At 36.7% G+C, this 16,439-nt stretch overlaps 1 protein-coding gene across 2 annotated transcripts; it reads right to left on the bottom strand.

The window, feature by feature from the left end:
• Nucleotides 1-122: 122 nt before the first annotated feature.
• On the bottom strand, nt 123-16,439 carry LOC129276778 (arylsulfatase B-like). Of its 2 annotated transcripts, none has more exons than XM_054913184.2 (7): nt 16,097-16,439; nt 12,551-12,737; nt 10,521-10,705; nt 9,165-9,372; nt 8,174-8,423; nt 6,517-6,740; nt 123-3,765 (listed from the first exon to the last, which is right to left on the bottom strand). In XM_054913184.2, the coding sequence occupies exons 1-7, from the start codon at nt 16,349-16,351 to the stop codon at nt 3,500-3,502; spliced, it is 1,575 nt and encodes a 524-aa protein (XP_054769159.2). In that variant the 5' UTR covers nt 16,352-16,439; the 3' UTR covers nt 123-3,499. The 2 variants fall into 2 exon arrangements, with proteins under 2 accessions (XP_054769159.2, XP_063965198.1); XM_064109128.1 differs by lacking the exon at nt 6,517-6,740 and adding an exon at nt 4,842-4,999 and having other exon boundaries at nt 16,097-16,415.

Raw genomic sequence — 16,439 nt, forward strand, 5'->3', positions numbered from 1 at the left:
GGCGCAATAAAACAAAAAGTTTCTAAAACTTTATACTCACTGTGCATATGGCTAACATTATTTTCCACTAGCAACAAAAATCACAATCAAACAATGACAAAAGACGGAAGTTTAAGTTATAATAGAATTGTGGAATATTTTATTTTTCTGATAATGATACAAAAATAATAGAATAAAGTACAAGTCACAATTGTATAAACACATAACCACTACTACATAATTAAACACTAGGCAAAATCGATCACTTGCCTTAAACAAACAAAATACATTATCAATTTATTTGTAGTTGCTAATGTTACCTACTTTGGACATCCACTAACAGTAAAAAAGAGATACAAGTATGATTTCAGATCTGGGTTTTTTAATAATGAGATTCATTAATGAAATCTTCATTTAATACAATTGAAAGACATGAATATTTCTGATTAAATAACGGCTAATAAGAACAATTTGCAATGCACATTTTATGAGTCACGCAAGCAAGTTATTTCTCGATCGTAAAATTTGAAAATCTGTGGTTCGGTTCTTATGTATACTTATATATTTATGTACAATTACCATTCAAATCTTTTGACAAATATTTTTAATAATCTTTTCAACACTAATGCCTCTTACCATTCATACTTCACGCGTCAGATCTTCACCAATATCTTCTAAACACCAAAATTACCCAAATTCTTTACACTGTAGAGGAATCAACCTATTGAATGATTTGAATAATGATATTAAACAAAGTAAAACTCTAAATAAATTTAAACAATTTTTAAAGGCGAAATTTTCTCTTAGTATGACAATCTTGCCAATAGCACACTGTAGGTCACTATGAATTAATAATTATTATTTCTTGTTTGTTTATTTCCTCTATATTATTGGGTTTTGCTTTGTATCTCAATGTTGTTATTTGTTGTTTACTCTTTCTGTATGTTTTATATTAATTTGTATTTAATTGTCAGGCTTGGGCTCAATTACAAGGTAATTGATCAATTAAGTATTTAAATAACATTGTTTTGAGTAAATATAATTGTAATTGTAATTGAAGTTTTGAAAGGGAAAGGAATTGTAATTGAAAAAAAAATAAGTGACTTCAATTACTCTCAATTTTACTTTTTTTTATTAAATTCAATTACATTACAATAAACTTACTGAATGTATGATTTAATTCATTGAACCTTTTTCATTTCAAATGCTTCAGCATCAAAGAGAGTAACAGGCAGAATCCATGCTTTTTAACCTAAACCTTCTTCTTCTCAGTATCTGTGGAACTTAGAATTATGTTGAAATAGGTGGCCGGTACTGTGTACGGAATACAAATTGATTTCATCTATGACTTTTCTAGAAAGTAATTGTAATTGACAAAAGTAATTAGTAATTGTAATTGAAAAAATTTAATTTAATTGAAAAGTAACTGTAATTGAAAATTTCTTCAATTATGTTATTGTAATTTTAATTGAAGAAAGTAATTGAGCCCAACCCTGACAGGAGTTACCGTAAAATTAGTAGTAAGATACATGCACCCTTAAAAATAACATTACAATTGTTTGATAAAAACAATATATTGTCATATTCAGGTACATTCAAATATGAAGGCATTTTGCAATGTGATTTACGTGTACTAACTCATGAAGGATCATGACTTTATCAATGACCACAGTCATGTATTATTTTGGCAAAAATCAAATTTTACATGACAAACGATACCACCTGATTATGCACACATAAACATACACCAAATAAAATTGGTATCAAATCATTTTGGAGACGATACTCTTTCATGAAATTCAAAATTGTTTTGTGTTCATGACACGTTTTAAAAAATAAATTGGCAAATTCTGATGTACAACCCTAATCCTCACATGCCATTACACTTCTCTCTTCTTTCTCCTTATAACTCCTCTACTCTTGTAGAAAAATCATAGGGGCAATTCCATAGGTTGGTGGACATGAGCTCAATGTGTCTTTGTACATATAGCCCATCTGATCCGTAACGTGAGTAACCACTTTATCCGCACCCCTAGTAAAAACCATGTGTTCTTTATTTATATACAAATTTGTCTCCCTAATATACTTCTTTGAAATGGATATAATCAACTTTCATAAAAGCCTTATATGAGGACACTTTTCACTTATGTCCACTTTTCATTTTATGCATGTCCAAATCATGTAAGATGAGTAACCGACACATTTCAAAGATTTGCCAGGAGCATAATGAAATTTCCCAAGTTTTGTTATATACAAAGGATAGTCAGACTGCGTACTATGTTGTGATAAAGAGATGTTTAGTTCCTATCAATAATAATGGAGTTACAGCTCCAAGTATGAGTCAAGGTGTCTCCAAATGTAACGTGGGTAACCGTGGAATAGCCCATAGGGGCATTCAGTGGAATAGTGAGTCAAAGATTTTTAGGGGGCTCAAAGTGGTGTATCTCGTAAAATTAATAAAAAGGTTGTCAGCGAACAGAGTGAGCGAGCAAAAATTTTGACACATTTATTACAAAATCCAAGTTTGTGATAGAATTTGACATAATATGCAGAAAATAATATCATATTTCACCCTTATCCCTTTCCATTTCTTTCTATTTCTCTTTTTTTTTCCTTGGTCGTGAAAAATTTGAGGGGGCAAGAGACCCCCAAGCCCCCCTCCCCAATCTGTACGCCAGTGGGGACAGTTGCAGCATGACTACATGTACATGTATGTCATTAAAATATGACTGAAAAAACCCACGTTTCTTTCTAATTTTTGCTTGTAAAGTTGTTCATAACCATTAAATCAATTTACACCTTACATGAACTAAACATAGCAAACATGCAGTATGGGATATGCCAATAACTGGCATATCCAAGAATTGCACATTCATAATCCAATTTTCTCAAAATCTTTCTTATTCATAAATACAATGTTCTAGAAAATATATATTTATATCATGATTGATTCTACTTCAAACTTCAAACATATAAATGTACATCTTTTGTGCTTTATTTTCAGCCTAAAATGCATAATAATGCTCTTAAAGAGAAACATGGCAAGGCACACAATATCAAACCTTTCTAAAAAGTTTGAAATGTACTTATAGTTCCAACCAAGCAAAGGACGATAAATAATCTGAATTTTGGAACCACCCCCTCCCCTTCAAAGCCCCAATAGTCCATAACTACCACTAGTTTTTATACTGTTCATCAGAGAAAAATATAAGAGGTACATGGGGAAGGTCATAGCACAATGATAGAAATTGGAGATTGTTAATGTACATTGTGATAAGTCTGTGCCAAGCCTTTGAGAAGGAATTCTGTTATGAAGGGACTGTGTTTCTTTTCAAAGCGCCCTTCCTGCATTTTCCCATTGTTTTGTCAATGATAAAGTGTGATAGTTGGTAAAGAAAGACCACCTGCGGGATTCCCACACAAAAGACGCTGCTCTAACCTTGACATAGTACTCTAGAGGAATTTATCCCTTGATGACTCACTCGCGCTTATTGAGTCAACTGAAAGTCGACTTGACCCGCTACTCCCAACTGTCCCACGTGTTGTTGTGAAGAGCCGGGTTGGAGCGGGCATCTGGCTTGGGGTAGTTCACCGGAAGCGCACCTTGCTGTAGTTCGTACAGTCGGTTCAGAAGGAATTGGAGGACAACGCCTTCCTCGTCGGAGCGGTCTTGCACCTCGTTAGGGTCATCTTTGATGTTAAAGAGCCAAACGCACTTGCCTTCGGGTACAATCGGTACAACGGGGGATAATCCTGACTCGGGAGGGGGTATCCAGTTACCAGGTCCTATAAGTATTAGTATTATTATAACAAAAATATAATAGAAATAATTACGATGTTAATAATGATTATGATGATGATAATAATAATAATAACAATAATAGCAATAAATATGACAATAATATGAATGATGATGACAACAATAATATCAACAACAAAAATAATAACAACAATAATAACAATACTCATAAAAATTATAATGATAATAAACAAAAAAAATAATAAATGAAAAGTAACAATAATAACAATAATACTAATAATAAACTTATTTCTTATTAATTAAGCAGATTTATTTATGAAATTAATATTTGACTGTCTTTGAATGGAAAACTTTTTGTGCAGCAATCCTTGGGATTCTGATAAAAAAATTTCTAAGCAGTACAGAAAAAAGCGGCATCAGGGAATATATTGTATCCCCTCTTTTATTTAGAGCAGGCTCTTTTATTACTTCAAATTTTGACAGTATGAAGAAGAATTATTCTTGCAATATGCTGATTTTCATTTTTACTCTTTGAAGCTAAGGGTAATATTTTGGCTATTTAAAATAAAACCCTTCCCCGTTACACATGATTTCCTTCCTGAGACCAGTCTTGGGGTTCCCCGAAAAGTTGACCTAAATTTTTGACCCCCTAGCTATTACACCGGAATCGTAACAAGACTCGGGGCGCCCCGAGACAGCTTGCTGTGCATTTACACCGGATTACCAAAGCTGTCCGAGGTAGGTTTGGCAGGGCGCCAAGCGTGAGCTGTGTTTGTTGTTTGGATAATCATTCCACGTGTAGCGCATCAAGCGAAGCTGTCTCGGACCAGTCTTGGGAAGGTTTGCGTTTACACTGAAAGCAGTCTCGCGGCGCCCCGAGAGCGATCTCGGAACACATCTCGAGGTGGTCTGAGATAGCTCAGAAGGGGTCTCGGGTAGGTTTGCGCGTTGACACCGGATTAGAAACCTGCCCGAAACTGGTCTTGGGGCGCCCCAAGACTATGTAGGAAATCCGGTGTAACAGGGGTCTAATTGATGTGACCGATTGTTACTTTTGGGGTGGTGGGTCAGAAATCCCAATAACAAATAGAATGACACTTACCAGGATTGCCGGTGATAAGTTTCCAATCCTTATATCGTATGGCCGCCCGTATTGACACATTGAACTGTGTTTGGAATGTGAAGTTACAGTCAGGGATCTGTCTCATAGGGTCTATGTTGTGGAGAAGCTCGAATCGTGGTGAAGGGGACCCAATCTCACTGTTTGGAGATGAGAGGGGAGGGAGGGGTTCTCTTGTATTTGTCAAAATGAAAATCATGCAGATTTTTCTGGATGAAAGATGAGTTAACTTTGTCCCTTTTTTTTGCTTCATGGGAATAAAAACAGTAGCTGGATTTATATTGCGACTTTTGTGAGTAGATACGAAGTGCAACTATTATCACCCTCGCTTTAGCTCGAGCTACCACTTTCTCAGCAGTGCTCAGAGCATTCAAGGAATCAATCGTACCAGGTACCCATTCACTTCACCTGTGTCAAGTGTAGCATAACATGGATAAGGTTCTTGCTGAAGGAAAACACACCATGGATGGGATTTGAACCCATGACCCTCTGTTTCAAAAACATGAGTGGGAACCACTAGACCACGACATGCCCATGAAGATACACAATTTTCATTGATGTACTTGGAATCTAGTAGACTTTTCGTTATTAATCCCCTGCAAATCTACAATTACACATGATAGTTGCAACAATAATTTCATGGGAAACTCTTAAAAATCATGGTCAACTGTCACCATATCAAAGTATATCCAGATGTAGGATGCTCACGTTCAAACCTAACTTTGAAATCCCATGAATCATGGAATCTTAGCTGATACTTGAGGACACTGAAGACCCCCTATGTGTGGGACTGTGCACCAGCTTTGCTTGGAAAAATACCTGCCAACCAAGAGGAAAGCAATGATGCTTATTTTGCTAATTTAGGCCTACCATAATATTTCTACAAGAATCATTTGGCAGATATGGGTGCATGGTGATAGAGAGGTTCTGACTTTCATCTTTCCAACAGAGGGCCGTGGGTTCAAATCCCAACCATGGCATGAATTCCTTCAAAACAAAATTATTCCACATTGTGCTGCGGTGGACCATTTTGAGGTGAATGATTACCTGGTACGACTGATTCCTTGAGAGCAGTATATAAGTCCAGCTTTCTTTACTATTTCATTTTGATATCTATAGATACAAACTTACCTCATCTTTCATCCATCATTCTGCATAATTCTTATTTTTACAAATAAAAGTTAATCTTCTCCCCTTAATCTTCAAAGAGTGAGATGGGCTACCCATGGATATCCCCACAACATCGATCTTTTGAAGCTTTGATGGACAGCTCAATATTTTCATATTGGAAGCATATGATATAAGAATTGGAAACTAAAAATAATCACACAAAATATTTTGTTGCTAAGGCATATACAATTATTGATTGCTCATGAGGACAATATAAAAAACTATTGCCCTGAATTAATCTTTTGACTATAGGCATACTATTGTTCCTGAGACTGAAGGTTGGGGAAAAATAGTAGGTCCATTGTCTCAAGATTATTATTTTGGGGTAATGGTTTTTACTATTGCCTAAATAAAATTGCAGTCAATATTTGTTTTATAATTATATACTGAATTGCTGCTTTTTTGGCAGGGCAATAGTAAAAGCTAATGCCCCACTCAAATCATGCCAATCAGTAAATAAAATACTAACATACAGAATAATACTTACCAGGATTGCCGGTGATAAGTTTCCAATCCTTATATCGTATGGCTGCCCGTATGGAAACATTGAACTGCGTTGGGAATGTGAAGTTACAGTCAGGGATAGGTTTGGGGTTAGGATTATCCAGCATGGGAGGATAAGGATTATCCATAATGGGAGGGATATCGCCTGGTCCCATAGGGTCAATGTTGTGGAGGAGCTCAACTCTTGGTGAAGGGCTGTCTAACTCACTGTTTGAAAATTCAAAGGGAGGGATTATCTTTCTTGTAATGAAACAAATTATGCAGTGTTGGGTTTCTTGAGACAGCTTGAGACATTGATTGTATGTCTCATGACTTGTCTTGGTCTCAACAAGCCAGATGAGACAATGTAGGTAATGTGTTACAAACGTTACTTACATGTACAAGCCTAAAACCAACAACTCCTAGTCCAACAAGTCCTAGGCCAACAAGTCTCTGGCCAACAAGTTCTAAGTCAATATTTAAGTTCTAGATTACATGTATATCAACAGATCAAGAAACTAAATAAATCACCAAGGGTGTGAATGATTTTCAGCAACTCCAAGTTAAAGGGCCCAGCCACTGACAAATCATGGGGAAATTGAATCAATACAAAATTTGCAAAAGGCCAATTGACTTGCATAATATAATCCGTCCGTCATGAGCGCCCGTCGGACTAATGCGATAAAAGTTCAGACAACACGAATTTTACCTAATTCATGATGGTTATTTACTTAGGATCATCGCAGTTCCAGTTTCCAACAATCCCGATTCCTAGAATAGCAGGTCTCTTGATTGCTAAACCAACAACATTAACATGGAGATCTGTGTGATAACATGATTTGAGTCGTGGTTTGAAATACCATGGATACTAGTTCTAGTAGGATCCATGGAAATACCCATGCATGTTTGTTTGTTATGTGTTTGCTTGTGCAGAGGTGTGTCGATGTTAACGGGCATGAAAACAAAAGAAACTGCTGAGAAACTCACTCATCACCACAAAAAACAAAGAACAGTGACTTTCAATATTGTGTCATTTTGCAACTTTTGAATTTTTACCTTGCCCCACATTTCAAGGCCCTGCACCATATGAACCATAATCATATCATGTAGGGTATCATTATAAAGACAATTAAATGGTCTTTTGAATGATATCAAACATGCATTGCACAAATTGGGAGTTGAGGGAGCTTAATGGCCAAACTCAAATATCCAAACTTTATTTGAGGAGTTATATTTTATATATATATATATACAAACATCTTGGTTTTCCACATATTGGCAATGATAATAAGACATCAGAAACAAATTCACGAGGAATGCAGTTTTTGCAGTGCCAACAATTAAGTTCTTTTATTCACTCTCCAAATTTTCGGTAGACATCTACCTTCTTCAGGGAAGATTCGTGAATTGTGACAAGTTTGAATGACAGTTGTTTTTATTAAAGACTAGGGTAACCACTGCTAGGTGCGCAAAATGCTGTTATGAATGTATAGTGCGCGCTTTTGGGTAATAGATCATTAATGACGTAAGTTACGTAATAACTAGTTAATAACTAGTTTATATATATATACATATATATATAAACTCTCTTATTCTTTGTATTTTTCGTGTGTACTTCGGATAGAGGATGCTATGTAAATACCTATTATCATAATTATTACCTGATGGTTTTCCACACATTGAATCCGTCCAGCTTAGTTCCTTCAAGGTTCCAGCCAGCAATTCCTTCGACTAGAGTTGGGTACCAGTCACTCACATGAATGAGCTCCCTATTGACAGTGCCTTTAACTTCTTCAGGCAACAAAGGACTGGATACAAAGCCTACACCATGCATACCTCCTTCCCACAGTGATGCCTTCCATCCACGCAGGGGCCAGTTGTTACCACCGGCATAAACCTGACCACCGTTATCTGAATGGAGAAGAGGAAGAAAAATTAGACAGAAACCATCGAAACAAATATTTTCACTTACCAGTGTTACTGTTGGGTTTCCCAAGAATGAATTAGATTAGGTGATTTATCATTCTAATTAAATGATAGACAATTTTACATTCAGTACCATTTTTCTTTAATATGGGTGAGCATTCAGACCGGTGGGTTTCACCCATGGCTGGTGACTCTTTCTTGTTCTAAATGAGATACCCCAATTCCCCAAGCTTTAACATAATAATTTCAAATCGAATCTTAAAAAATAACAAACTTTGCATTGGAATGGTGCTTATTATTTTAATGTTAACAAAGAAAATAAAACCAAAGGATAAATTTCAGCTAAAAAAAATGGGATATAATCCATTGAGAATCTGGCTTAGCCCAAGAAATGGTCATTATTGATAGATGTTAGTCAATCATTCAGATAAGATCCACATTCAGAATTTCATAACTGAGTACATTGTTTTCATGGCCATCTTGTCTAGTAAAGTCACTATCATCCCATCTTAGGCCCTAGAGTTTCTAAACTAGCAAAACTAACCAAAAGAATGTTTGAGATTGATTCTGTGAAGCACAATAATTAGCTGAGCCCTAAATATGTAGGTATGTTATGGGGATTTTCCATTGGTTTAGAATTATATTAAAATAATTCTATTAAAAACAGATTCTGCTTTTTTGTAATCAATTTTGTATGAAGGGTGACGTTAGACAAACTTTAATTACCAGTGGAAAAAATGAGGATCGTGTTATTCCACAGGCCTTCTGTCTTCAAAGTGGCGGTGATATTTCCTACCGCTTCATCCATGCACGTCGTCATTCCAGCATAATTCCGACGATTTCCATTTTTGATGAATTTGTATGGCTCCACGTAGCTGTCCGGGACTTGAAGAGGACCATGAACCGCTTGGAAGGGTATGTATAGGAACAGAGGCTGAAATAAAATGGTTACCTTTAACTCTTTGTCCAATTCATTAATTTTCATTAACTTTGAGGGGATAACAAAGACACCTTCAACCTGTTGCATAAAACTTTTACCTGAGAAAACTCCAGTAAAAACTGAAATCTAAGGTTAGTCTGATTTTTGCTATTGACTTTAACACAGGGCAAAAACTCAGGTAAAAAAATACCTGAGTTTTCTCAAGTAAAAAGTTTTATGCAGCAGGCCCCTTTTCTTTAGATCTGGCTTTCCTCATTGCACTTTTGGCATTGGTCATTACTGCATAGATGCTACTTTGCTATTTCAAGGGTTCTGTAGATCAAGGTGAATATCTATTTGCAAAGGATTAGCTACACTCCTTCAAATGTCTGTGTTATGAAGTCATCATAACTGGTCTCATGCAATTTCACTGTCATGAAATGCACAGCTTCAATCAACATCTGTATGACTCTTTTTTCTTGAAATAGGTACAAATATCAGGAAATTGAAATAGAAATTGCAAAATTGAAGAGAAGATGCTGATTGCCGACTTATTCACAATTATTTTAAGCTGGATGTTAAGCATGATAAACCACTCCGAGAAGTATTGTAAAATCAGTAGTAAACATTTACATGTATGTATTTAGATTTTGAAGAAAAAAAATCATCTTAATAGTTAACATCCAAGTTAAAAATTTGGAGAGCTGGATCATGGATAAATTGATTGAAACAGGGGCCGCGGAACGGTTTTCAATGGGGGGGGGGGGGGCTGACCATACAAAAAATCACAATCATATGGTAATTTTTACATTTTTGTACATGGTTTTGGAAAAAAGTGGGGGGGGGCTGAAGCCCCCCAGCCCCTCCGCTTCCGCGGCCCCTGCTAAATCAGAAAAGAAAATTTACAAAAATCTGACAAGCATGTAAAAAAAAAAGAATCCCCATTCCCAGAAGAGCAAATTCATCTGCATTTCCCTCTTCAAAAAGGGGTGCATATCACATAAGGGGATAAAAAAATGTACAAATTGGGGTTACAAAGGAAGGAAGGAGTGAACGGGAGATCGCTCACATACAATAAGTGTGATGAAAAGTGTACAAATTTGGGTCGGGGGGGGGGGGGGGGGTGGTGTGTTCATTACGTGGAAGGTTTTAGAAGAACATACCTTCTGTTTATCATGCTGCTGTATGATCTGCTGGGCTCGCTGAGCGAAGACATGAGTTGAATAGGTAGCGGTATAGTTGGAAGCAGGATCAAGATTATCTCTAAAGTCAAGACCAAACCAATGCTGACCCGAGAACGGATATCCACGGGTGTGATTATAGTAATCCTCTGATCCCGTCAGGTAACCTGTACAGTCGGATTAAGGGTGGGTTATTAAAGGGGTACTCTAGGCTTAAAATAAACATATCTGAATAAATAGAGTAAAATCCAACAAGCAAAACGCTGAAAATTTGTCAAAACCTGATTTGATTTATAATGGAAATCTATTAATCTATTCATGGGAATCAGTCCCACATAATCTGCCTCAAGCATCTCTGTATAGGAAAATCAGCAATGTACATGTACTTAAAATGGGAACTCATATATTTTCCCCACTTTCTTCCAATTTGACAACTACTGTTTGATTTGTCAAGTTTTGAATTGGATAATACAAAGGCCATCATGTTATAATCAAAAGTAAATATGCAAATATACTAATAAGAATTGCACTTTTGCAGGAAGGTTAAAAAAATGCGACTGACCAGCATTTTAGGAACCCTTAAAAAAAGTAATCAGTTGATATTTTTTCCATTGACCGATTATTATGATGTCCTAAAACCTTTCCCAACAAATTAAATTACAGCTTTGGTTGTCAAATTAAAGACCCAGTATACGGTAATCTGACACCTCAAAGTAATACAAAGTGACACATAAAACAAAGTATAATGCGACTGACCACAGCACTGTCCATAATTAAAGACCCCCAAAAAATACAATACAAACATAAAGAAGGTCACTGACTTAACATTCTAAGTGAAGTGAACATTGAAATTGCCAAGGCTGTGTCTCAGAGTGGACTTATTACAATACACATCTTTTAAGATATGTAACAACTTAATAATCATATAAGGGGAATGTAAAAAGTTCTAATTAACACCGTGATAATGAGTACAAGTTGAAATTTTCTGTGACACAAATCTTAGCAATCGATCACACAAGGACAATCAATTGCAAATAATAATAAATTTGATCCATTGTCAAAATTGAGTCCTCTGATCGATTGCCGAGCTTTGTGTAACACAAAGCTTAGCGATGAATAGCAAATATGAAAGAACACTTCTGATTGGTTCCTGGTCGGTATTTTGCGCCAAATGCGCATGTAATATTGATCTTGATTGGTCAGTTCATTTAGCGATTGATCGCTAATCTTTTTGTTACGGAGCCCTGATCTTACTTCAGGGCCCCGTCTTACAAAGAGTTGCGATTGTTCCAATCAACCACAACTTTGGAAAGCCAGCAACGTCAACATCTATATTATGCACTTTTGTTTAAAACATTTTCTAGCTGTGATGTATATTCATACATTTATTGTTGGAAAGAATTCCTCTTGCGACAGCCACCCAAAATAACAAAAGGTTGTTGGAACTTCTGATTCATTCACTTCCTGTTTCTCTAGATATATATATATATTTTTTTAGTATTTCTTACAATAGCTGGGACTCGAACTCACGTAGTTGTAACTGCAGTCAAGATTCTTCCCGCGCTATGCTAGCGAGAAGCGCTGATACCGAAAAGGGTTTTATAGCGATCATAAGCCGATACTTTGACTAGGCTTTCAGACCATTTACTGACTAAATATACCAATGTCTATGGACAATTACACGCACTCGATTCTGCTCGAAAATTTGACGGAATAAAGCCATATTTTGGTACGTATTTCCACTCTCTCATCATATATGTTCTATATTAGGGCGAAATATATTATTTTGCACCTTCTCCATATTTTTATTTTCCATTTTGGGTGGCTGTCGCAAGAGGAACACCTCCCTTATTGTTTTCTTGAAAATTCAGTGTGCTTCTCTTTGTTTACAAAGGACATGTGCCAATTTCTTGTAGAAAATATTATGACAAAAATAGATTTCCACATGAAGTTGAGATGGATCATATCAATCGTAACTCTTTGTAAGACGGGAGCCAGATGAATTGACAGACCTAAGAAGGATTTGAAACCTCTGTTTGTCGGCCAGCAAGCTTTCTTATAGAAACCAAGATGCCATTTCCCAGTGATGTGAGATTCGTAGCCTGCCTCGGTGAGTTTGTCGGCCACGGTTGGGTCATCGAGAGGAAGGCAGTTAGGTTGATCAGGCCAGATGATGCCGTGTTGGAGACCGGTGTGAATCTGCAAGAGAGGTAAAGAAATAATAATAATAATCAAGGCTCCAAACAATTACTTTTTTCTTGTTGGCCCAATTGGTCCACCAAAATCATATCATATATTTGGTGGCCCCCAAAGCAACTGTGGTGGCCCTTAAACAATAGAAAACATTAAAACTTACATGTAGCAAAACTTTGGTAGCCAATCCAGGCCACCAAGTGTGAGCTTTTTCAGAATTTTGGTGGCCCGACTCCCAATTTAGGTTGCCCCGGGCCAGCGCTAATGTCACGCCCTGTAATAAGAATCCTCTATATAGATAGAGTTTAATACATCAGAAAATGTATCTTTAAAATAAATGTATGTTCCTGATATCACCTCTGTCAGTGATATCAGATCCTGACTTGTCTGCACACAATGCATACACTATCTCCTCTCACCTTTATAATCTGCCTCAACTGTATAACATCTTGACTACATCTTTATGCAGATAATTAAATTGATATGAACTGAATCATCACCCCAGTCATCAGATGCAAGCACATGATTCAAGTGTATGCACTTTCTCTGCTCCCTTGGGAGCATTCCAACACTTGACAAGAGTTTTCACACTCAATTGCAAGGCACATACATGTACATGAATGTAGATTCTTTTGAATCCTAACGCAGAATATCCATTTAGCACCTGAGTGGATAGCACCAAGGCCCATAGTCTTGTCACTAAATCATTAAGAAGCAATTATGGAAAAGCATATAGCATTGTTAGTAGAAGTGCAAGTTGACGACCTAAATCAAAGGATGCAAATATTAAAGGAGAATGAAACTCTTGGAGCAAGTTAGCTTTTGTGAAAGCAGAAAAATCAAAGAATAAGATCAACAAAAGTTTGAGTAAAATAGGACTAGCAATAGAAGAGTTATGAGCATTTGAATGTCGAGATCACTAATGCTATGGAGATCCTCCCATTGGCAATGCGACCAAGATCTATGATGTCACAGATGAACAACTCTCCCCTTTTGGACACTGAAAATACATGTATACCCCAAAACATCTCTTTTTGCTCATTCTAATCATATGACAAACGATTCATCAATGATATAATGTTGTGAAACCTCTATACTTGTCCTCTCATAAAGAGAACACCTCACCTTGTGATAGACTCTATAAAAGTGAGAATATAAGTGAAATAAGTACTAAAGTAATGAGGGAGTTGTACGTGTGTGACATCACAGATCTTGGTCGCATTGCCAATGGGAGGATCTACATGACATTAGTGATCTCAATATTCAAATGCTCATAACTTTCTTATTATTCATTCAATATTCCTCAAACTTTCAACAATATGTTTCTTTGATTTTTCTCTTTGATATGGATTCAGCTGGTTTCAATGGTTTCATTCTCCTTTAAAAACGTTGCTAGGAGACATGTACTGATGTAGAGTCTATACAGTATGTGTATCTGAGTGTCTGCACAATTTACACTCATAATCAATAATTGCCTTATTGTGAAATTAGTCACCTCTCTTCTCGCGTGTGTGCTAACCCTGGGAGCTCCGGCCCGCAAAGCGAGCCTGAGCCCAGGACTTGTCCGTGTAATACTAGGCAGACATGGGTACTCTCCAAAATAGGGTAGAATGGGGTCGCAATAGCACTCCAAATAAAAGGGGAAAAAATAAATTATACACTTACCGTACCTCGATTATAATTTTTATATTGATGAAGGTCTATGGTGACACAGAAACTAGACAGGAATAACCGTCGTTTCTGGGGATTTATTCAACAATTTCTGACATTTTACTGTAATCCCATTTACCGACGGTAGGGTGTACGTGTGGGCTCGCATGTGTTCTCATTCCCTCCCTTTTGTCAATTCACAGTCCAAAGTTTGATGTAATTTTACACATCGAATTTACAATCTAAGGATGTATAAACAACAAACTTTTAAAAATTGATATTCCAATATTTAAATACTTTAAACGATATAGATGAAAAAGGCATGAAAAATATACTTTACCGATGTTTAATTGGGTTGAACACGATAAAAATGGTCAAAATGGCAGCCAAACTATAAAATATTTACAAACGAACGTCAACAATCACGAATGTGATATCGATATTGCTTTCGATATTATACGATCTGCTCCATATGCGAACGAAACCGAAGATAAACGATACTAGTTATACTAGTACTAGTACTAGTTGTAATCGCGATATATCGATTCGAGATAATAACGATAATGACGTCATTCAAGATGGCAACTTGCAAGAAAAACCGTCAGGTCAGGTGAAAATGTCTTAGATGACAGATTTCTCAATCATCCAGAGGATTTTTTTCAATAACTCCGGCCCAAGGTATGCAATTACTTAAGTTATTTATATTTCCCTGATAATGGAAACCATGAAACTTTCAATTTTGCTTAAAAAACAGTTTTAAATCGCGATCTATAAAACGCTAGTTCACTATACGTTGGCTGTAGGTACGGGGCCCCATCCCCTTCAGTCTATGTATGGTGAGTGGAGCCAACGTAGTTCAGCGGAACAACCAAAATACAGAGACTGAAGCTTTTGGTCTACACAGAAACCTGACATTGAGGCACCAACTGGACCCTCAAAAAAGGGAAAAGTTACATGTAGACCTCCAGGCCATGTCGCATTCGTTCTTGGTATCGATCGGCCATTGTGTTTTCAATTTTGAAAGAAGGTGAACGAATGTGACAAAACTTTTTATTTTTCTGAGGGTCCACTTTGTGCCTCGATGTCAGGATTCTGTGTCACGATAGACCTTCATCAATAAAAAAAAAATCCAGGTAAAGTGCATTATTTATTTTAATCCCCTTTTATTTGGGGTGCTATTGTGACCCCATTCTACCCTATTTTGGAGAGTACCCTCTGCCTAAATTTACATGGACAAGTCCTGGGCTCTGGCCCGCAAAGCAGGCCGGAGCTCCCTGGGTTAGTGTATCCATGCACTCGTTGTGTACAAAGTCTATGGGAGTGGAAAGAAGTCACCAGCGCTGCCGTCTGACAAAATTAAACGGCAGAGAATGGACTGGAGACTTGTCTTAAACCAGGATAATGCTTCAATAATAATGTCTTTTTCTTGATTGTTTAAAAATAAGGCCTGTCCTAACGTTATATTAGATCTTTAGAGGTCTACTTGATTTCAATTTTTAAACATTTCTTGTCCACAGACCACACCTGATATTAAATTTAAGTTTATATAACCACGACAGCTGCACGAGTCACATGTCAATGTAATCTAATCAGAACTGGTGGTGGTGTGGCTTCTGGATTTGCCCATGGCCGTGGAAATGATGGAAAGGAAAGGAAAGTAAAAAAGAAGGAAAGTGAAAAGGAGGATTGTATTGGTAAGTTTTCTTCAGTCTTACCTGATATTTACCACTCAGAAGTTGGCTTCTTGTTGGCGTGCATATCGGTTGAACATAATAATTTTCAAGCTTGACGCCAGCACTTGCGAGCGCGTCCAAATTTGGCGTTTTTATTACGTTGTTGTTGTGATAGCCTACGTCATGATATCCGTAGTCATCCGCCAATATAAATACAATATTTGGAGGCAATGCATTCAATATGGAAAAGTTTGAAAATATAAGAAGAAAAATCGCGATAAACAGAAGAGAATCCATTCTTCATCAACAAGGCAAACGACAAGTAGCAATTCCCGTCAGCGAGGGTAGGCACTTATGAACCAAGTTTGAAAGGAGACTCGTAAAA

The sequence above is a fragment of the Lytechinus pictus genome, chromosome 14, assembly GCF_037042905.1.
Source record: "Lytechinus pictus isolate F3 Inbred chromosome 14, Lp3.0, whole genome shotgun sequence".
In the NCBI taxonomy this organism is placed as follows: Eukaryota; Metazoa; Echinodermata; class Echinoidea; order Temnopleuroida; family Toxopneustidae; genus Lytechinus; species Lytechinus pictus.